The 22895-nt window shown below is 32.5% G+C and overlaps 1 protein-coding gene across 1 annotated transcript in view; it reads left to right on the top strand.

Moving 5' to 3' along the window:
* Positions 1-22895, top strand: part of ORC5 (origin recognition complex subunit 5) — a 70746-nt gene that overhangs the window by 28682 nt on the left and 19169 nt on the right. Inside the window, exons 9-12 of the mRNA XM_006198497.4 lie at positions 3122-3174; positions 4949-5061; positions 6745-6792; positions 12769-12879. Coding sequence (XP_006198559.1) covers positions 3122-3174; positions 4949-5061; positions 6745-6792; positions 12769-12879 — 325 coding nt within the window. The remainder of the gene's footprint in view (positions 1-3121; positions 3175-4948; positions 5062-6744; positions 6793-12768; positions 12880-22895) is intronic.

Here is a 22895-nt window from a genome sequence, read left to right as displayed (position 1 = left end):
TGATTTTGATTTCTGACTCATGATGTCTTGGCAAGTCACCTAAAACCTCTAGACCTTGACTTCCTCCTCCAACAATCCTTAGAAGATTTCAATAATATATGTGAAAATGATTTGTGAATAATGAAGTTCCTTATAGGTGTTAGGTTAAGCCTGCATTACAAAGCAATATAGGAAATTTAAAAACATCAGTGGTTTTGTCTCTTCTCACTTTCTAATCGATTTTGTTACCATTTTCTTTCATAAATACCTTATTCTATAACCACTTTACTTTGGTTTTGATTTAATTAGCCAATTATAAGAATTTAATAGTTTCTGAATAAGTAGAAACATTACAAAGATACTGTTACTCCTCTTTTTAATAATAAAAAGTCATTTGATGAGAATTTTTGGAAGTCACAGGATAGAAAAATTTGTAATCTGATCTTGTAAAGGTAGAAAAATTTGGATGCTAGTTAAAATGACTGTTACATAGTAATAGAAAGACTTTCAGTTTCCCACAGGATAATGATGGTCACCTAAATCCATTTTTTGCCATGAGATCAATAAGGAGAGCAAATAAAATCACTCAAAACCCTTGCCTGCAGTATAACTAGGAGTCTACAGAGTTGACTACAGACTTCAATTTATATGTAAATAGTGAAATAACCAAGGCCAGTAGGGCCAGCTCTGGGCTCATGCTGAAGTGGAAAGTTAAAGACTACAAGGAAAAGCGGAGAGGACAGTGAGGACAAGAGATAGGGTTGACTTGTAGTTATCAAATACAAATGAAATCACCTCCAGAAAGAGAGGTCAACCCTGAGTGGGACCGTAGTGAGAATAGGTGAGACTTGAAGGATTATTAGCATTGGCCATTGGAGAATCAAAAGAAAGTGTTTCAAGAGTACATAGGACAAGAATTAACATGACAGGCTTGGGAAAGTACTTTCTTGAGAGGAGACAGAGGTGATTTTGAAGGACATGGCATCCCTTGGAGGCTTGGTGGTAAAGAAAGAAGCAAGGGGTAGAAATTAAAGATAATATCACACAACCCTCATCAAAAAGAGAATGACAAAATCAGAGGATAAGCAGTCCTTCCCTCTGAAAATTTACTGTATTAAAGAAACTGTATTTCATTTTTCTTGGAGATGAGAGCACTTTAGAATTAAGACTCTAATAAGCCATCCCAAACCCATACCCCTGGGTTCATAAATCATCTGTTATTGCTGATCCAAGCAAATGTTAGGCATTTCAAAATGAAGAGAAAAAATAAGGAAGCCTTATAAAGGTATTATAATAAACAGAAAATATGCATTTTAACTGATGAAAATTCCCCTCTTCCTACCCAGAATAAGGTAGAGGAATACTGTAACACAGTACTCCAGCCTGACTTAAAATTTTTAAATAAGCATTTTCAGATATAAAAAAAATACTTTAAATTAGAAATTGAACAGCTCAGTAAATGGGCAAAGAACTAGAGGCTGTGAAACAAAAATTGACCAAACACAGGAATGAAATTCAAGCAAAAGCAATCATCTCAGAGATGAAAATGAAATTTTAAGATATACAAGGGAGTATAGATTCAACTAAGAATTTTAAAAAGTATATTGAGGAGAGGGATGAAAACAACAAAGAATACAAAACTGAACGGGTAAAAATAATCAAGTAGAATGCAATAAATGTGAAAGGCAGATGTATAATTGGAGTTCCTAAAGATAGAAAAGGAAAAAAATGGGTTTGAAATAAGATGTAAAACTGTAATCTAACAAAACTTTCCAGAAGTAAGAGACTTGGCTGTACATATTAAAGGTTTATCTTTTAATTTGACCCAGAATGCTCACTTCCCAGGCTGTCCTAGTCTGTTAATCTGTAATAGATTACCACACATTAGTAGCTTAAAAAACAGTACACATCTATCATTTTATACAATTTCAGATATCAGAAGCCTAAAATGAGAGCACAGGGCTAGGTTTTTTTTCTGAGGCTTTTGGGGAGAATCTGGTTTTTTGCCTTTTGCAGCATCTAGAGGCTACTTGAATTTCTTGGTGTATGGCTCCTTCCGGCATTTTCACAGCCAGCAGTGTATCGTTTTTTTTTAAATGTCTGACTTCCCATTGTTTTTCTGTTAGATCACATTGAGTCCACCAGGATAATTCAGAGTAATCTCCCCATCTCAACTCCTTAAGTGAGTCACATCTGCAAAGTCCCTTTTACCACATAAGGTAACATTTGTAGGTTCTAGGGATTTGGACATCAACGTCCTTGGGAGACCATTTTTCAGCTTATTACAGAGATTTCCTTGTAATATTCTTAGACTTTAAATTAAAAATTAGGTAAACAACTGTCTCTGAGCTTCTAGGCAAAAGGTAAGTAGTTTACAAAGGAAAGTGAATCTAATAAAGAAGACAAGTGAGCAACATTTTTGAGACATTTAAGGAGAGAGAAAGTATAAAAAAGTGAAAAGTATATTATTGCCTCATTTTTATAAGGTTATTGATTTATTCAGGATCATACAGCTAAAATTTGTTTCCCTGGGCAATCTTGTGTTTCCTGAGGAATTTGCTTTGTTATACCAAGTTCACTTCATAATCTTAGTAATATTTAGGGCTGTTTAATAGTTTTAAATGCAAATAAGACCAGAGTAGAGCAGTGAAAATAGCATGAACTCTGCAGGCATTCTACAAGGATTCAGCTCTTAGCTCCACTACTGACTGACTGGGTGTCCTTGGACAACTTAACCTGTGGGGCTCAGTTTTCTAATATAATAATACTTACTTTAAGGGATTGTTTTGGAGTTTAGAAATGGTGTGTAACAATTTCATATGGTAACTGAAATATTGGGAGTTGAGTGGTAAGTGATGTTCTTTGTTGCTGGCTTTTGATAGCTTCATGATTATGACTGGAGGAAAAGATATTTAAAAAAATTAATATCTGGGCATTGGTATATAAGTTCATATTGTTCTAATAGACACTGAATGATTTTTGTAGAGGTACAAACGTATATATTTCTTATCTTGTTTATAAGGAAATTAAATGTATTTTATCAATAAATCAAAAAAATTTAGTTTTTCTAAGGCTCTGTTTAAAATACAGTGTATTGATTTTATATGTTTCAATCCGTTATTGCTCTGCTATTTTCTTTCAGTTCACAGTGGGAAAAGCTGCAAAAAGGTGACACAGATTCAGAACAACTGAAAGGTATCAAAGGAAGTGTTGAGACAGTTACCAGAGACACTTCTTTCATTGATTACTAATAATCAAGATACTAAAGTTAACACTAAAGATCACATAAGTCAGCGGTGTTGTAAAAGAGAACTTACAAACTACCATAATATTTTCATTTAAGATGCCAGTGTAATCAGAGCAAGGTGCCAATGTAATTGGAGGAAATAAAGTTTGCATACCAGTTTTCTACTTCCACATATTGGTTTCTATCATGTGGAAATCAAGCAGTTTATATTTCTTTAAATGCTTGTGTTAAAACAATCAGTTGTATACATAACTTTATCTCAGTATTCATGTATTTCATGAGTTTCATGGGATAAAATTCAATTTTATGTTAATGTAGTTTAGGAGATGCATTTCATTTGGTTGTAGTTTGAAAGCTTTGTGCTTTTGTTTTCTTTAAAGAAACTGTGACTTCAGGTTTATCCTAATAGAACTACAGTTGACCCATAAACTACTCAGGTTTGAACTGTATGGTTTTGCTTATACACAGATTTTTTTCAGTAAATACATTGGAAATTTTTTTTGAGATATACGACAACTTGAAAAAAACTCAGGTGAACTACATAGCCTAAAAATACCAAAAGAATGAAGAAAGTTAGGTATGTCATGAATGCATAAAATATATTTATATATACATATATAAAATACATGTTAATCGACTGTTTATTTTATTAGTTAGGCTTCCAATCAACAGTAGGCTGTCAGTAGTTAAGTTTTAGGGTAGTTAAAAGTTATTTGTAGAGTATCTACTCCATGGGAGAGGGGGTGTCAGTGCTCCTAACACTCTCCCACTCCCATTATTCAAGGGTCAACTTTTACTTTAAAAAAAAAATAATCTAAAATATTCGTATTTGAAAATTAGGTCAATAGCTAGTGGTTGGGGAAGTGGTATGAAATGAAGTATTATTGAGATTCTATTTTGGTTTCTAAATGCTTGAGATGCTATACAAGTAATTTTTCAGTTGTGTGTTGTAATGGAAAGAAATAGATTCTGGAGTTTAAAAAACAACCTGCAGTGATTGGTCTGCTCTGCTGCAAACTAACTGTATGACCTTTAGCCCAACTCAGTGTCTTCATCCAAAATGGAAAGAATATCTAGCTTTAAATTACTGCAAAGCTTCAAAGATGCTTAAGTAAAGCACCTAGCACAGTGTCTTACACATACTAGGGATTCAGTAAATCCCAGATTCCTTGTTCCTGTCCTGTAAAAATCATTGCTGCTTGACTGACTCTGTTGTTTTATTTATTCATCCACTTATTTTCTTTGTTCAAGATACTGTTGAGATACAAAAACAATTTTAGATGTGACTCCTTCAGTGAACACTGTTGCTTAGTAAGAAGTGTAACTCATGTTTAATTAACTCTTAATGTAAGGTATAAAGTTATGTGGGTCATAAGGAAAATATACAAAGAGTAATTCACATTAGAGACAGATTTTTCTGTTTTGGTGTGGTAGTGGGGCAACAGGGAGTGTTTAATGGAGAGTGTGGCTTTGAAGGGCAGAATGGGTAGGATTTAGACTTCAGAATAGTAGGAACCAAACAAAAATAATAGAATGGGCAGAGCATACTGTTAATAATGTTCACCTCCAGCACCATCATTAATCAAGCACTTTAAGCTCAGGGCACTTGAAGATCATTTTGACTGGAGGGTACCATATGGAAGGAAGTCAAAAGATAAATGAGAAAAGAGAAGTCTAGTAGTAGCCTATTGAAAACCTTCATGAGAATATTTTGTTGCACAGGCCTCTCAGCATATACTCATGTAGAACTTCCATATTACTCGAAGTTTATTCTAATCGCTGCATACCTCGCTTCATACAATCCAGCAAGAACTGACAAGAGGTTTTTTCTTAAGGTAATCATTATTTCTTTTCCCTTTATTTTTGAAGATCTAGAGAATATTTTGAAATTCCTCAGCACCTGTAAATTTGTAAAGGGCAGAGACTAGAATAAGACATTGCTAAATATGTATTTAGGACTTATTCTCTAAAGATTTTTCTAACTTTCCCTTTGCTAGTCAGCAGTGTTATTTGAGAACTTACTGTGGAATATTGGGAATAAGTGAGTGCTACTTTTGGGGTGGGGATGGTAGTGGAGCAGACAGGCTAAAAAGATTGTATTAGTGTCTGACAGGTGTGATATGATAAACAACTTGGAAGTGTTGAGGAAGGAAGGCTTCACGGAGGAGGTAACATTGGTTGCTGAATCTTGAAAGACAAACACAAGTTAGTCTGAAAATGATCCATGATCCCATAGAAAGTCAACAAAGAACAGCATGATTTTCCTGAAATGAATATTGATAATAAAATCTAGAGGCACTAAGAACTTTATCCAACAATGGAGAATACTGTACACTCAACAAACTTCCAAATGGGTTTTCTTTGAGATACATGAGCCATTACCTCAGTCACCTTCCACCTAAGCAAATACTGGCTCTTCTCCATAATGAACTCAGCTGCTCTGTATGGTCTTCTCTGTATAACCACTTGCTCTGTCTTACCAAGGCATTAATTAATCTTGTATATTAAGTAGGTAAAAATTATTTTTGCAACTAGATACATTTTAGTACACATCCTAAACAAATCTAATTACAAAGCTGATTAATACAAAATTCAGTCAAACTGAACTTTTCTGTTTCCAGAACATGGGTGTTTTTCCACCTCGCTCTCCACACTTGATTACAGGGATTTCTCCATCTAGAATTTCTTCATCTCCAATCTCTGCGTACTCAAATTCCACCTACTTTTTTTTTCCCTTTGATCATTTATTCTTCATTTCTCACTTTAAGATCACAACCTGAATGGGTGAAGTAGGTAGTTTCACGGAAGGGTTCAGATATACCTTAGATAATAATTCTAGATTTTAAAATATATATAAATAAGATTTTGATAAAAATACGAGAGATGGGAATAATTTTAAGGGTAGTAACTCCTTTGTTGTTCTAAAGCTCCTACTGTAGTGTCATTTACTCCATTCATCATTATTCAGGACATTCAGAAGCCTCTCTGCATGTACATTAGTTGGAGAAATCTCATTTTAAAGTTGTTTTCTTGAAAAAAATAGTGTGTAGTTTGATTTATTATTAACATATTATAATACATTTTTATCTATTTTTTGCCTATCTCTACCACTAGTCTTTAGTTTCAAGAGGGCAAGGACTGCATCTATTTTTTTCCCACTATTGAATCCCAAGTGCTTAACTAAATGCTCTCAATTTTATTTGAATTGACAGCCTGCCATACAGAATGAATAAAAGTTCATTTATCTTTGTAAGTTTTGTTTTTATAGAAATAAATGTGCTAAGTTCTTTTAGGAAATATCACTATTTTATTTTAAAACCTCTTTATTTGCATTCAGAAGTAATCTTACATACAATCAGAGTCTAATTTAAAAAGCCTAAAAAATGTTGATATTTTATGGTGATATTTTAGTTGATAATTAGAATAAAATAAAAAAGCTTAAGATTTTAAACAAATTGTGCTTTCTGTTTTTGTGGCATACTATCTTTCATCCTAAAAATTATTTTCCTTAATTGCAGCATCATGGGAAAATCAAGAAAACCAACTTTCAAAAGAAACATGAAAAGGTATTTACATTGTAATTTCTCTAATGGGAAAAACTTATGAATTTAGGATATTATAGGAAGTGTATAAATCCATAATTGTATTAGTCATTTGGATATAAGAAGTTATTTGTATTGATATGGTACCATTTTAATGTTGTGGTAGTATTTTGGTATGTTGAATACAGTGATTGAAGGCACAATTCAGGTGAACTGGTTCTAGAGATAAAAGTGAATTGACAAAATAGTTTTTAGTGAATTCATAGATGAAAAGGGTCATCCTGGGATTTTTAACTAAATACAACTAGTTTTCCTCTTTTCACCTTTGAAACACCCACAAAGATGGTAAACTAATGAGGACTAAGTAGATGAGAGATTTATAAAATTTGGAATTGGATAGTAGGTAGATACACTGGTGACTAAGCAGACCAGAAACCTAACCCCTAAAGTAAAGCAAGCTGATTTGATCTGAAGAATCTAGAAAAGCTTAGAAGTTAGAAGCACTAAGCACCTTTGAATTTGGAGGCAGGGATGTGGGGCAAGATTGAAATTGGTGAAAGGAGCATTTAGACTGTTGTAGAACATTTGTTCATCTAAATCACTTTAGTTTCTCTTGGCAGAAGACAGAGAAGTTGGAACTATAGACTTTGTACTGTAGAAGCTGAGAGTTTTCTCAGTCTCACTGTTAACAGCACTTTTGCTCAGTATACACTTCTAAATTGAGGACATTGTTTTACTGTCTTCTGGCTCTATTGTTGCTGCTGAAAAACCTGCTGTTAGTCTGTTATTCCTTTGTTATTACTCTGTTTTCTCTGGTTGCTTTCAGGTTCTCCTCCTTTTACTTTAGAGATCTTAACAGTTTCACTGTGATGTATCTGGGTTTGAATTTCTTTTCACTTTGTATTAGTTTTGCGTCCCAACTTTGGATAATGATGCCTTTATTTAATTCTGGTAAATTCTCAGTCATTAACTTTTCAAATATTTCCTCTCTGTTCTCTTTAACATATCTTTCTGAGACACTGTTTACCTTTTCACTCCGCCCTCTTTGTTTCGTACGTCTTTGATATTCTTCATTCCCTTTCATCTCTTGTGTGTGATAGTCTAGGTAATTTCTTCAGTTCTCTGTACTTATTTTCAGCTTTGTCTAATGTGCTGTTTACATCAGCTTTGTAATTTCAGTAATCTTATTTGTAATCTTCAGAAGTTTTACTGGTTCATTTCAGGTCTATTTGATCACTTTAATATTTTTCGACATGATATTTTTCTTTAATGTAAACTTATTTTATATTCTTTCTTATATTTCAGTATTAGAAATGTCTGTCAAATTCCAAATTTTCTATTTTTGCTGACTTGTGCACATATATGTTGTTTCCTGAACATTTTATTATTTTTAATTGTTTGCTGAACTTAATCTGTGAAATTTTTCAGGCCTGAGATGTGTTCCTGTAGAACGGTTTTACATCTACTCTGTGCCAGCACTTATGAACACCAGTAACCTGGGGTCATTTGAAATTCAGTTCTCAGCCTAGGGAAAAAAATGTTGTGAATTTTTCCCATGTATTAGCATTAGCTCTGGCTTTTAGTTAAAAGCCACAGAGAAGACTTTTTTCCTCCATTCACACAGAGCCAGATTTGGCCGGCAAACTTCCTTACCAAATCCATTTGCTTGGCATGGAAAGGCTTTTCTGGTGTGCCCTTTCACTGAGACATCTCTGATTAGGCTTTCCACCCTAGGCAGATCATTGACTTTGTACCCTCTTTCTTATATGTGTAGCTGCTTTGGGTCATAAAGGATTGTTAGGAAGAGAGAGTTCTTCTGGCTGGGGTAGTCCAAAGGATTTGTAGTAGGGCTTGCATTTCGAGTGGGCACTTAAGAATGGTAAGTATTAAATATGCAGAGATTGGAGAGGAAGACATTCCAGTTGAGGAAATGATTTGAGCCAAGAAGCATAGGTGAGAAAATATAGGGTATATAAAAGAAATAATGAAATATAGTTGGCTGGAGTGTACAGTGACTTTGAGAGAAAAATCAGTTGAGGCTAAGTTGTGGAAGACTTTCTTCACTCACCAGTTCCCCATGGGAAGGAAGCCCATCTATTCACCTTTGTACTGGCACTTGTTGGTATGTGGTGGGTGTTTATTGAACAACTGAATAAGTTGAATGAATAAATGAATGAATGAAGAAAATTAAAGAATGAACATAAAACTCAGAATTTTAGGCCTTATTCTTTAGACAGAGAAAATTATTTAAGAATTTTGAGAAGGGAGATATATGAGTGCTGATCAGTGAAGACTGTGAACGGTGAAGGAGCTGGCACTTTAGACCATATTTGTGGAGTGAGTGGTTTTGTACAAGTCTAAGAGGACAGTCTTGACAGAGGGAAGTGTATAAGCAAAAACATGAAGTTGTCACTAGTTCAGGATGAACTCTAGTTCTTCTGATGTATTCTTATGGATTTGACTTTTATGGTAGACTCTTTCGTCTTTGGTTTATGTCATTTTAAAATCTGGGCTTACTCACTAAAATCTGTGTACACTTACAAATTCTTTGGGGTTTTTTTGTTTCCTCTCTTCTTGAAATCTTGATTGAATGCTTACTTTATGCCAAGCACTCTGTTAGATGCTATGGACATAGTGGAGAACAAAACAGCCATTATCTCTGCCCTCATGAAGCTCTCAGTTTATTCAGATCATCAAACATTAAAAAGCAAACCACATGAACAGTTATCATAATAGTTGTTTTAAATCTGTTATACATCTTCAGTTGTATAATTCTTTTTCTCTGTGTATCCTCACTTGACACTCATTTTTTAAGATTTTACTTTTCAGTTCAACTAATACATGTATTTTGTACCAGATTACTTGCCAGTTCATTTATGTGGAAAAGCAACATTTTTCCTTTCCTTATCCATAGTCCCATTCCCCACAATTAAACTTCTTTTAGTTGTGCCTAGTTTTAGTTTTTCTGGTATAAATATCTATAACTCTAAGTTTATGTTCCTGTCTCTATTTTTTTAATTTAACTTGACACCAATTTTTATTCCATTTTATCTCCTTAAAATTTTGTTTTATTTGGTTTCTTTTTTTAATTCTTTTTTCCATTTGTACAGACCTTAATTCTTTCTAATGAGCTATACAAATCCAGTGAGGTAATTCTCAGACTTTGCCTTTCTCTCTAGATGGGAATCCATTTTGCATTTATAGTACACAAAATCAGTTCAGTGAAGAATATGAGTGTTGTATGCCCTACGTGACACTGGACCACTTTAGTTTTAAATTGGAAATGTGTTTTCTAATCACAAAATTTAAAGTGAAAATCAGAAAAGTATCAGCAGCTTTCACAGCGTGATTCTCATCCTGAATTGCTTCCCACATTATTCTCAACACTTCAGGAATTTAGGTAATTTTTATTAACCTCAGGTCACTTCTAAGTGTTAATGAGGACAGAGATGCCAAATCCACTTAGATATCTCAACATTTACCTTTATTTTTTTCTTTCTTTCCTCTAACGCCACTTTATTCATTATCCTTTCATTGATTCATTTACTTAACTAACAGTCTCCCAAGTTCTAGGGATAAAAATGGTGAATAAAACATTTCCTGTTTTCAAGGCATTTGTGTAGAAAAGAAAAATTACATTAATAAGATTATCATAATGATAATAGTAAAAGCTATTGGGCACCATAAGTCAAACACTGTTAAACTCTGCATGTGATCTTACTTAATTCTCACAATAACCTACTGAATATGGTTACTATCAAGTTATCCTCATTTTCTAGATGAGGAAACTGAATATTCAAGAGAAATTCAGTAACCTGCCAAAAATTACGTAGTTAATATGGTAGAACCAACATCCAATTTCAGGACTTTCTGAATCCAAAGCCTTCCATAATTTAACCACTGTTCTTTGAACTCATACAACTAACAAATGACTAGTATCTAGGATTTTTAAAGACCCGTATAAACCAATAAGAAAAAGGCAGAAATCCAGTAGATAAATGTGTAAATGATACAAAAAGGAACTTGAATGTCTAACAAACGTGACATGATCATCAGCCTCATTCACTAATGAGAGAGATGCAACTTTAAACAACAGTGACTTATTGTTTCACACTCTCAGAGAGGCAAAACTAAAAAGTATCTGATGATTCCAAGTGTTGGTGGTAATATGGAAGAATAAGAGTCTGCATATTCTGTAGGGTGATCATGTCTAATAAAGTTAATACGTGAATGTACTTCATAATGGGCAGGATAGGCTGGGAGATATTGTAGTGAAAAACAAACTACCTAACCCTCGGTGGCTTAATGTAACAAAAATTTATATATTGCTCATGACACAGTTGAATATGAGTTGCTTGGTTGTCTTTCATCATATAGTGTTGTCAGGTGAAACATGGTAGCCTCCAAAGTTGCCACAGAGGAAAAGAAGACTAAAGGATCCAGTGGTTTGAAAGGCCAGGTTTGAAAATAGCTTACATCACTTTCACCCATATTCCATTGGCCAGAACTCAGTCATATAGCATCTAGTCTAACTGCAGAAGAAACTGAGGTCTTCTTACGTGCCCAAGAAGAAGCAGTCTTGGCAAATGCATAGCATTCTCTGCCCTCTACTTTAATTGAGCAGCCCCACAGAGAAACTCATACATGCATACAGGATTGACCATCATAGTATTATTAGTGATGAATTAGAGTGATTAATATTTAAAGTTGATAGTGATTTGTCATAAAATGGAATTCTGTAGGGTAGTTTAAAAATGGACTAGAGCTGCGTATATCAATGTAGATAAATCTCAGAAATGTAATGTGGAAAGAAAAAAGCAATTTGGTAGAGAGTGATATATTCAAAATGATATCATTTATATGAAATATTAGATCATGCAAACAATGTGTATATGGTTTATGGTTATGTATGGTGTAGTGTCATAAAAATTGTCATGAAAATGATAAAAACTCCGAATTCTGGATAGTGGTTCCTTCCAGGGAGGGAAGGGAAGAGTGGGATATTGGAGGGGTGCAAAGGGAAGCCTCATTTTACCCGTGACATGATCTAATGCTTTCTTTGCAAACGTTGTATAATGTTAGCGTGTGATAAAATTGGGCAGTGGGTACATTGGTATTTATTAACATCTTTTCTAAATTGAAGTGTTTAATGAGAAAAACATATAAACTTCCCTGGAAAATGATTTCTAAACTATCTTCTAGATACAAATAGCTAAGATATTCTGTAATTCTGAATAGGTTGTTTTTATAGTCATTCTCTTAAAAAAATAGTTATTCCCATGCATGTAAATAAAGCTTCTCATTGCTAATATAGAGTACTTAAATTCTTACATTGCTACTAAAATTACCTAAAAGAATTATCTAATCTATTTAATAGACCTTGAGCACTGCCCTTTCTCTTGACAATTGTACCATTGACTTTGTTGACAAGTATGAATATTTTACAATCTTTAAAATTTTTAATAAATTTTACATTGTTTTAGGCTGATGGCTTATTCACATAACTAAAATTCCATTCATTTTCTAAGCTGGTATTTACTATAACTCATCTTTTAGAACTATTATTGCTGAACAAATACATTTTTCAGGCAGTGGCACAAAGAAGAACAGTGAGGAATTAGTCGTAAGTTCTAGTCTAGAGATTAGGGTCTACACCTTAGTTTTACGGGTACACTATCTTGACCAATGACTTGGCTAAATCACTTAACATCTGGTTACAACAGCAAAATATGGGTGATGTTCAGGACTAGACTGGATGACTTGTGAGTTCTTTTCTGTGATTAACATTTGTTGATGCTAAATCAGAACATACCGAAGAAAATGTTAAAAGGTAAATCATGATTATATGAGGTAAAGTTTTAACTTAATAGACTGCAAGTTAAATTTATTAGCCTCTTTGCAGAATTATATACAGTGTAAATGTGGTGTTATTGGGAATTTATAGTACAGAAAGTGAGTGCTCTGGTATAAGAAGAAAATCCATGTTCTTTTTTCTTATAGACAAGCAATCATCTCCTCGGACCAAAACCATTTCCATTAGACAGATTGTTAGCAATATTATATAGTATTGTGGACAGCAGAGTTGCTCCAACGGCAAATATCTTTTCCCAGGTAAGCTTAATGATAGGTTATTATATATCATCTTTATCTTTTTGGAATTCTTTAGATAGTGTAATCGATAGTGTTTTAACATTTAGATTTTTGGTCAGCTTATGTTACTGTTCTAACTATTTCATGAACTATGTCCTTGGTAAGTAACTGAAACTCCACATATACAATCTTTCAGCCTATCACTGAATTTGCATATATTTACAGTTACAACTCAATGCAAAAATCAGCTTGATGTTTCTGGACTTTTTCTTTTTTCAATAAAGGAATCTTTAAATGATTATAATTATCTTACTGGTTAAATTAAAAGTGGATTCATGATTAAATTGATTATAGAAATATAATTTAATGAAGACAAAATTTTTTTAAATATATTTGTAAGAAAGAAATTTGTAATTTGTTCTTATTCCTCATATATGTACTTTGCACATTGACAGTATGCATTTTTTTTAATGATGTGTTTTTCAGAATGATCCAGTTCTCAAAATTTTCACTAGATGGCAGCAGTAGCATAAAAATAAGAAATATGACATTTCCTTTATGAAGTAGTTAAGGTGTTTTTTTTTAGGTGACATTTAAGATAAGCCTATTTATTAAAAATATAGTCACAGTAGATTTCTTAAATGGTCCAGAAAAATAATACTTAGCCCATGGTATGAACAGATAGAAGAAAAAGCAAGTGATACAACTAGTATTTATAGAAAAGCAAAGTCACCTCAGATGCTTCAGTGAGCATTTTACTTTATATATCTGTTTGTAGATTGAAAATGTAAATAATAGCATTTACATTTTAATTCACTGCAAATAAAGTTGGTCCCTGAACTGGTATTAGACTTTGTAATCTGTTGCATGATGGTAACTCTTGGTTCTTCATTTAAGGAAGTCTTGGAAACCAAAAATAGCTATGTTCTCAATGCGCTCAACATTGAAGTTAAATAATTTTTATATAAGGCAACTTTATAGAAGATTGTATCTGTATTTATTACATTTTTGAAGAAAAGTATTCTAGTCACTTGTGTTATGTAAATGGCTAGATGGTAGCCCTAATGCTGGTAATTTTAAACATCTAATTCAGTTTTAATCTGTATTACAGGAATTTTTTTCCATATATATGTATTAAATGCTTTATCTGAAATTAAAGTAGTTTTTAGTCAAATTGTACATTTTATTAACAGCTTTCTATTATATTTCATATAATACATGAGTTTTTTGTTTTGTTTTTGCTATTGGAGTAACTATGAAATAGAGGATATTATGATCTTTAGTGTAAGGAATCAAGCCTCAGAGGCTAAATGACTTTCCCATTATGACAAAATGAAAAAAATCTTTGAGAATTAAAGACTTGGGAAGTAAAGGAGACTGCTTCTAAACAAAGCAAGAAGATGTTTATATCACATGTAATTAATACTTCTTAGGTGCCCAAAAGTTACATTTGTGGGAGACACACAGAAGGAGAATAAATGTGGAGGTTTTTTTGGGGGGGGAGAGCTAATAATTTATTCTAGGGGGATTTAAAAAATGTGCGTAAAAGTAATATGTAAGACGGTAAGTGAATGCTAGATAGTGCTCCTGAGAAGTTTAGAGCACAAAAAGATCACTTCTGGATTGGACAAGGGGTGAGAATTTGAAGGCTTCACTTTTAGAAAAGGCGAAAAATGGAGCTGGGCTACAGTGAGTAGGATTTTTTTACTTTAAATATTTCTAACTTATATAAATGATATATGTTTACTGTACAGAAATGAGAAAATGAGTAAATAAAAAAGGAAAAATAATAGTAAAATTAGCTGACATGTTATTTCCAATACATAGAATTTATAGAGCTCTAAGAGGGAAGATAAAAAGACCAAAGGTATGAGACTAGGGAAAAATGAAGACACATTTGTGAAGTGTCACACTCGATGAGTTGAAAGTGAGTTGGGTTATATAGTAGAAGTGGTAGCAGTCATTGTAGTTGTGATCTGTTAGTAATACTACTCCCACCACACGTCACACCTTACATATTGTACCTAATGTTGGTAGAGCATTTCCTGGCAGCAAGTCTAGGTTTATAGGGATGGACTGTCAGAAATAATGAGACTGCTGATTAAGAGGTCTACTAGCTACTCTGAGGCTTTGATTATAGCAGAACACTGTCATCAGTCTGTATGTTTTCAGGAATGCCTGTGATGTTGGGATTAAATTTGGCCCAAATTGTTGTCTTTACTTTTTAATGAAGTTAAATTCTTTTCAACTTTAACAACTTCATTCTCTATCTCTTCTCATTAGCAATAATCAAAGTGATAAATTAAAACAAAGTTTTAAATGTATTTAAGACATTACTTTAAATGAATTTGTTCATGTTTATTTGATGAGAAATTAATTTAGGACTTGATCTCAGTGGTTCCATTTGGAATACAAAGTTTGGGGGAGGGCAGGTAGAAAGGGGTAGAAACAGTCATCCTTCCATATGCACGGATTCTACATCCACAGGTTCAACTGACCACAGGTTGAAAATACTTGGAAAAAAAATCACAGAAAGTTCCAAAAAGCAAAACTTGAATTTGCCACACTGAAAACTATTTACATAGCATTTACAACTATTTACATAGTATTTACATTGTGGTAGGTAGTATAAATAATCTAGAGAAGATTTAAAGTGTATAGGAGGTTGTGCCTAGGTTATATGCAAATACTATGCTATTTTATATAAGGGACTTGAACATCCTCAGATTTTGGTATCTATGGGGTCAGGAGTTGGGAGAGTCTTGGAACCAATCCCCTGAGGATACCAAGGGGACAACTGTATAACTGGCTCCAAGAAGTTGATCTTTACTTTTGTTTGGGCAATAAATTGTCAAGAATATCAAGTAACATACCATGTTTAAGAACAAAATTGTGTCCAAAAGAAAGGTATTTCTCCCACATGCATTATATTTTTTTCTTCCCATTAACTCTCAGTGACTTTTTACATTTTTCTGCTTTTGCTTACTCATCAAAACTATACTTTTGCAGTTGGAATGACAATTTGTATTTAAGCTGTACACATTTAATTTTTTAAGTGTGAAACAAAAATATGACATTTGTATTGGAAGTGCTTATTTGATATCAACACTAGATGGCAATATTGTTGTATTCTAGCTTTAAGATTAGCAGGAAAACCTAGCTTTTACTTGTTAGTATTGTCTTTGATATTTAGAAATGCTGTTTGTTAATTTAACACATTGGTTTATTTGAGTAAAAATAAAATTGCCTGAAGATATATAGTGATCTGTGTGTGTGTGCACACATATACACTTTCATGAAAATGTGAATAAAATTGGTAAGGAATTGTGTTGCATGATTATTTTCTACCTGAAACTAAATTGCTTTTTATTCATTGTAATGTGTCTATTTGAGATCATAGAGCATTATTTTTCTATTCACTGAGTCTACCTATAGCTGTTTTAAGGATTTATTTTATAGTAATGTGTTTTTTTAGAGCTTGATTTACTAATTACATATAGTTTTTCACATATAACAAATTGATTAAATGTCATATATACAGTAAAAATTCTCTTGAAGCAAAAGTTTATTTCCATCATGTTCATTTAAATCTATTTACATCTATTCTATAAGTTATACAAATAGAAGCTTAAGGAATCTCGAATATTAAAAGTCCAATTGAGAATAATAGTCAAATCCATAGTAATATGAGTAACAGTAGTATATTGCAGTTGATGTTCTTCTGAATTTCTTTATTCTTTATTAAATTTTAGATAAAATTCTACTCATTAACTTTTTATTCTCATAAAAAGTAAAAGAATAATAGCACATTTAACATTGTACATTATGTTAATGCTCAGATTTACTGAAATGAAATATGATTTAAAAATTTTTCTTAGGCATTTAAGATTATTTCACCCATATCCATTTTAGTACAGTTTTACAGTCATGATTATGGGTTATTTAAAAAATTTCATTCAAATAAAATAAATGTAGTCCTCCTATATATACCTGAACTTCGTGAATGACAAAGCATTAGTTCTGATGTTTTCACTCTTTTGTCCTCTCAGCATGGATAGAATGGATAAACTATACCATTTATAAGCAAGAAATAGTAACCTGTATGGTTGTTACCTTCAGAAGTTAGCTGATCAGATGTATTTTTGAAGGCCATCATCTTTAAAAGAAATACTATTGAATTATCTTATTTTCAATTTAAAACTAGGTTATGCTTTTAATTTATCTTTTTTTATCTTGAAGAAAAATGATAATTTGTTTGGAAACTTTTGAATGATTTATTTCATTGTTTTGATAGTTCTGTATATTCTCTTACTCAACTTTGCCCACCCCCTCCATGGTCTTATAGTTAGGTGAAGGCAGTAGGAGTAGTTCTTTAAGATTGTCAGATATATCTTTTATTTCAAAATATTAAGCTCTATTACTTTATCTTTTCCCAGGGGATAAAATTGCTGAAGAGTTTATTTCTGAAATTATTGGTACAGGTTTCCAAAGTGACTTTTGGAAGGAAAATTATCTTTGAAAAATTAAGGACATTCAATTACACATACACTTGTATCACATATTATTATTGATCTTATTTGATTAATTAGCCTTTTGAAAAATACTTTTGGAGGTAGTTCACTATACTATAGTTTGGGAGTTTTAAAATAATGGGACTTTTAAAATTAATTACAAGAAACAGTGCACTCTAATTAATATCAAGAAATTACTGAAAAATTAGAAAGCCCATAGTTCTTTTAAAAAATAATTCTATGTACCAGAATGGCAAATTGTATTTTTTTCAGTATATAATATTTAATTTCAGAATCATTTCATGTTTAGTTGTACTTCATTTAATAAGAAAAAGATTAGGTTAAAATGTCTATAAATTTTTACTTTAAGGAGTATAAATAAAAAGCATTTTGGAGCAAAGTATAATAATACACAAGGTTTTTTTTAATATTTATTTCTATTTTCTATTTTTTTAAACTTATATTATGATACTATATATTGGAATATATTTGGCCTTATATTTGTTACATCAGTTTAACTTTTAGTTGTGAATCAACTTGATCTTTTCCCGCAAGGGTTGCATTAATTGTGGCATTTAGTTAACCTTATGCTTTTTGCTCATTTAGGTGTCGGTTTATGATACAGGATATATCATAACAAGTTATTTTGATATCTTCCAAATGAATTTATCATTAATTAGAAAGCAAAATGACTTAGTTATTTTGGGTATGAGAGTTTTTGGAAACAAATGCTTCATCTCTAATTTACCATAGCTGTTGGAAGATGGGTTTGTATACATTTTACGGCATGTAGCATTTATTCAACCAGAAATAGATTTTTGACATTTTTCTTCAAATATAGGTAGATATATAGAAATTTATATAATTTACAGTTTTTTAAGTGAAGAAGGGATTTTGTTCATATTTATTTAATTAAAATGTTTAAAAATAAAAATAATGCAAGCCTTAAATCCAAAATCAGTATTGATCTTTTTCCCCCTAGTTGGAATAAATTTTTCTGTCTCTACTTAAATTCATTTAATGGATATTTATTAAGGGCCTATTATGTTCCAGGCACTGTGTTGTGTAAAGGGAATACGAAAGTCAAGAAAATGCAGTTCTTGCCCTCAAGGACCTTATAGACAGTCTACAGCTTTCACTGCCCTTCATTAGTATTTGTGTGCAACTGCCAGATTTGAGCTTGTGCTAAAGTTAATGGTGTATATGTATTGTTACAGGGAGGATGCACATGCTGAGGGAACTAATACTTAAAGGGAAAACTAATACTTAAGTTTTTAAAGTGAATATTTTTAAAATTTTTTTTAAAATAAGATTTTTCACTTCAGTGGTCCCTGATATTTGATAATATTTAAGTGTCTTCTCTCAAGTAAAATAACAAACCTGTTTATTGAATGTTTCCTCTGACATTAAACTTAGTGTTATGGAGCATGATTATTTGATATATATGTCATAACTAAATTTTGCTGATACTTAAATTGCATTATGACATTGGTATGAAACAATTTCAGTTAAAACTGGAAACTTGTCAAGTTATGGACAAATAAGTAGTGTATTATACATAGCCTATTATAAACTAAGTGGCTTTTCTTAAAAAGTTACATGGCTGTATTTCGAATACTTAATGATTCAAAGTTATACTCATAATGTCACTCTTTTATATACAGTATTTCAAACTACGTTCATAGATTTTAACCAGAAACACTTTAACCAAGTAAACTCATTTTATAGACTTATAATTTTAAAACCTCTATCTTAAAAAACTAATTTGTATATTGTATAATACTGTAGTTGTTTGATTTATATTTTTTTAAAAAGTAGTTGTATTTAATAAATGCTAATCAGGAGCATCAGAAATCATAGTTGATTTGAGTATGAAAGTTAGTTTTATTGATATTGAAGTTGGTGAACAATAGGGATAGTTTCCTAAAAACAAATTCCCTGGATACTAGAGTATTAGCAAATGTGAGAAACTGTTCTTTTGCAATTTCTCTGTGGTTCATTTGGTTTGTACCAGCATTCCAGTATCTCTCTAATATAAAACTGAAATACTCAATGCCATTAAGGTAAATTATGTAAATCATGAGAAATATCTTAAGTGCTAGCATTTTCTAATAACCTTACCATTTTTTTTTCTTAACCATAACTGAGATTGTGAGGCATTCCATTCCAAAAATAGTAAAGGAGCCTTACTTAATGCCTACTTTGCTGATGAATAGGTCAGCAGGTGTGCTGTTTGACAGAGGTGGGCTCTTCTCTAGCAGTGAAGATCCTTACCGCCATGATGCTCTGTCTCCACTAGTGCAGAATATTAGATTCTAAAATCTCCCACTACCTTTGGTGTGGATGTATTACTGTTCTGCCCTCAGTCTGCAGTAGATGTCTATTTCAGGAGACTTTTTAAAAACTGTTTTGGGATGCTTCATGTTTGAATAGGGTAAAGTTGATTTGTGTTTTTCTCTAGCTGCACTATTGTAAGACATACCAGTAAGTATTACCCTGTTGCTCAGGGATAAAATTTCTCTCATTTTTATTTGTAAAAAGACAGTGTTTATCCCTGCTCTTCTCCTAAATTTGGTGTTAAGTTTCTTCAGTGTAACCACTTTGCCTTTCTGAATTTATCAGCCCAGCAGCAGGCATTTTTACAGAACTCTGGAAGAATGGAACCATTGCTTAAGGGTGACATGTAAAATATTACCTAAGGGATAGAAAAGTTGCATAAATTATGCTTTCAACTGTTGAATGAAATAATATCTTGGTACCTTATTTTTGTAGGCAATATTTTGTAACTACCTTTCTCAAAGCCTAGTATTGCTTCTAATAAATACAACAAATGTACCATTTATTCATATTTTGTGGGGAAATGTATTCAACACTAATTTTATTTGACTTTGCAAATTTTTTTGCTGGAAGCACATGCAAAAGAGTTTATATAACTCTATTGCTTGCGCGTGCCTAATTAAGAAAATCTATACTATTAATGTAGTGACTATATTGGCAAATGCATACCTTAGAGATTTATGACTGGATTGTTTTAATGGGAAAGGAGTTTTAATAAGAACAGGTTGGGAGTTAAATGATCTGGAAAATCTACATTATGGAAATATGTGCTATATTTAAAACTACTCTATTAAAAAGTTGATTAAAGGAAATGTTGATGCTTAAAGGGGTTTCCATTGGGAAATTTTCTTGATTCCTTGTCAGCTCACAACTAGTTGGGAGTCCTTTGGAGGAGGTTGGCTTCACCAAATGCTGTGTGTCTGCTGATAACTCAAATTCTGTTTTTATTTATTAATTATTTATTTATTAAAAAATTTATTATTTTTATTTTTAAACATTTTAATTAAATAAGTATTTCTAGTCCATCTCTAGCTCTGGACCCAAATAACCAACTGAACATACCTGAATGTGCGATAGTGGTTAGCACTGATGTATCCAAAGCCAGATTATTCCCTAAGCCTTTTCCTGTGATTTTTCAGCCTTACCTAAGTTTCAAAATTCGTCATTTACTTGTTCGTTACTTACTAAGCACCTCCTTTGTGGCAGGTACAACGTTAGGTGCTGTAGAAACAAAGATGGTACAGTTTCTAGTTTTTAGTTGAGTTAAATGGAAAAATTGTCTCTGAATCTTCTCTTTTGTTTTCACTTCACTTAGTTCTTCAACAAGCCAGTCTTTTTTTCCTCCTAAATACAAATGTCTCGAATTTACTCCTTTCTGCTACCTCCCCTGCCATTGCTTTAAATCCATATCTTCATTATTTCTTAGACCATTACACCAGCGTCCTAACTCTAACTGGTCTCCTTTCACCAGACATCTTCAAATTCATCTTCCATACAATTGTCAGCAAAAATCTTAAAATATAAGTATGATCGTATCTCTTTGCTTATGCTTTTTTAGTGAGTTGCATTGTCTACAGAATCAAGTCTACTTTCCATAGCATTTCCCATGAGGCCCTTCACAGACTGGCACCATTTTCTGCCACTGTCTTTATTCATCCTATACACCATTCACAGTAGGCTGTTTCCTACCTGAAAGCACACCGATTTTTCTTATATTGTTACATATGCTGTCCACCACTGTTGAGCTTTCTTTTGTGCTTCCTGGTCCACCCCTCAAATACCATTTCTTAATGAATTCACATTTTGCCTCTCTTCCTATATTAGTCATTACCTTTTCTAAAGTCAGGTAATTGGATTTATATATATCATTAGCATAGCACTCATATTGTGTTATTGCCATTATGATGTTTGTCTCCCCAGATACCTTGAATTCTTTGAGGGCATAGATCCCTATCTTCATTTTTGTGTCTCTCGCACAGTGCCTTGAACATGGAATTCACTCATTGATCGAATGACCTCCCATTCTTCTAAGTACGCAGTTTAAGGTCTTCCTGGATACTAAAGATTGGCAGTCATTTGTGTACTAAAAAGTTCCAGAGATTAGAGGTGCTATCTTTAATTTCTCTAGGTATAAATATCTGCCACTTTTTAATCTGAGCATATTTGAAGAGTAACAACCCACTCAATGCCTTTTTTTTTAAATATAAATTCACAGTGATGAATTTAAGTTAAATAGCTTTGAGAATGTTTGCTTCTCTTCCATTGCTGCTCTCACCACCTCTACCTTGTCTGTATAAAAATGTCAGTTGAACTCCTCTTGGTATATGCCATATGTTCATAAATTATCACATTGCCTGAAATCTGATTAAATGTGGTGCTTGTTGGGTTGTGTGGACCTCATACACTGACATATCACATGTTAAGTTTTTTTATTTAAATAATTTAATGTTTCAGACTGTAAAGCTCCTCCAGGACAAGCAGGATAGGGTATTTAACAAATCAATTGACATATGTACTAGCCTATGAAGGTATAAAAATAATGAGCATGTTAAAATTTAATTACAGTTGTAAATTGATTTCCTTTTGTTGGCAGAAAGAACATAGTTTATTAGCCCAGGAACAGGTTCACACTGTTTTAACATCAAGCACTTCCAGCTGAAGCTTGTTAGTGACTGCCTCCCAGATTAAGGGAAAAAAAAATCCTCACTGTGGTACATGAACTCCTATTGTTAAGACATAAATAATCAGCTCATCCCCTACATGGATGAGAACAAAGAACTTAATAGTACACAGAGCAAAGATTAAGTAAGCAAACATTGCATAACCCCATTAAAGATGTAAATTTTAAAACATTTTACGTTTAAGGAGGTTTTTAATTTTTCTTTGTGAATGCCTCAGTCATGACATAGGTGCTAGTCAGAGGGGGAGCTATTTTGGCTTTTGAATTAGGTAGATTGATGATTTTAAGCTAAAGTAAAATAAAATCCTTTCATTAGTGTTAGTATGCTGCATACATATACGTATATATGACGGCTAGGGAAATACTATTCTCTTGGATAACAAGCTGCTTCAGATTTTTAGGAGTTTAGTTTATTTTTAAACCAAGGACTGAAAACCAGAATTTGTATTTGAGGAGTAACGTCAATGGAACATATGGCTAAAACTTAGAGGCAAAGTGACTTTTAGTAC

Source organism: Vicugna pacos, chromosome 7 (assembly GCF_048564905.1).
Source record: "Vicugna pacos chromosome 7, VicPac4, whole genome shotgun sequence".
NCBI classification, from domain to species: Eukaryota; Metazoa; Chordata; class Mammalia; order Artiodactyla; family Camelidae; genus Vicugna; species Vicugna pacos.
The sequence above is the reverse complement of the archived record's forward strand: the minus strand, read 5'-3'. Positions and strand labels throughout refer to the sequence as shown.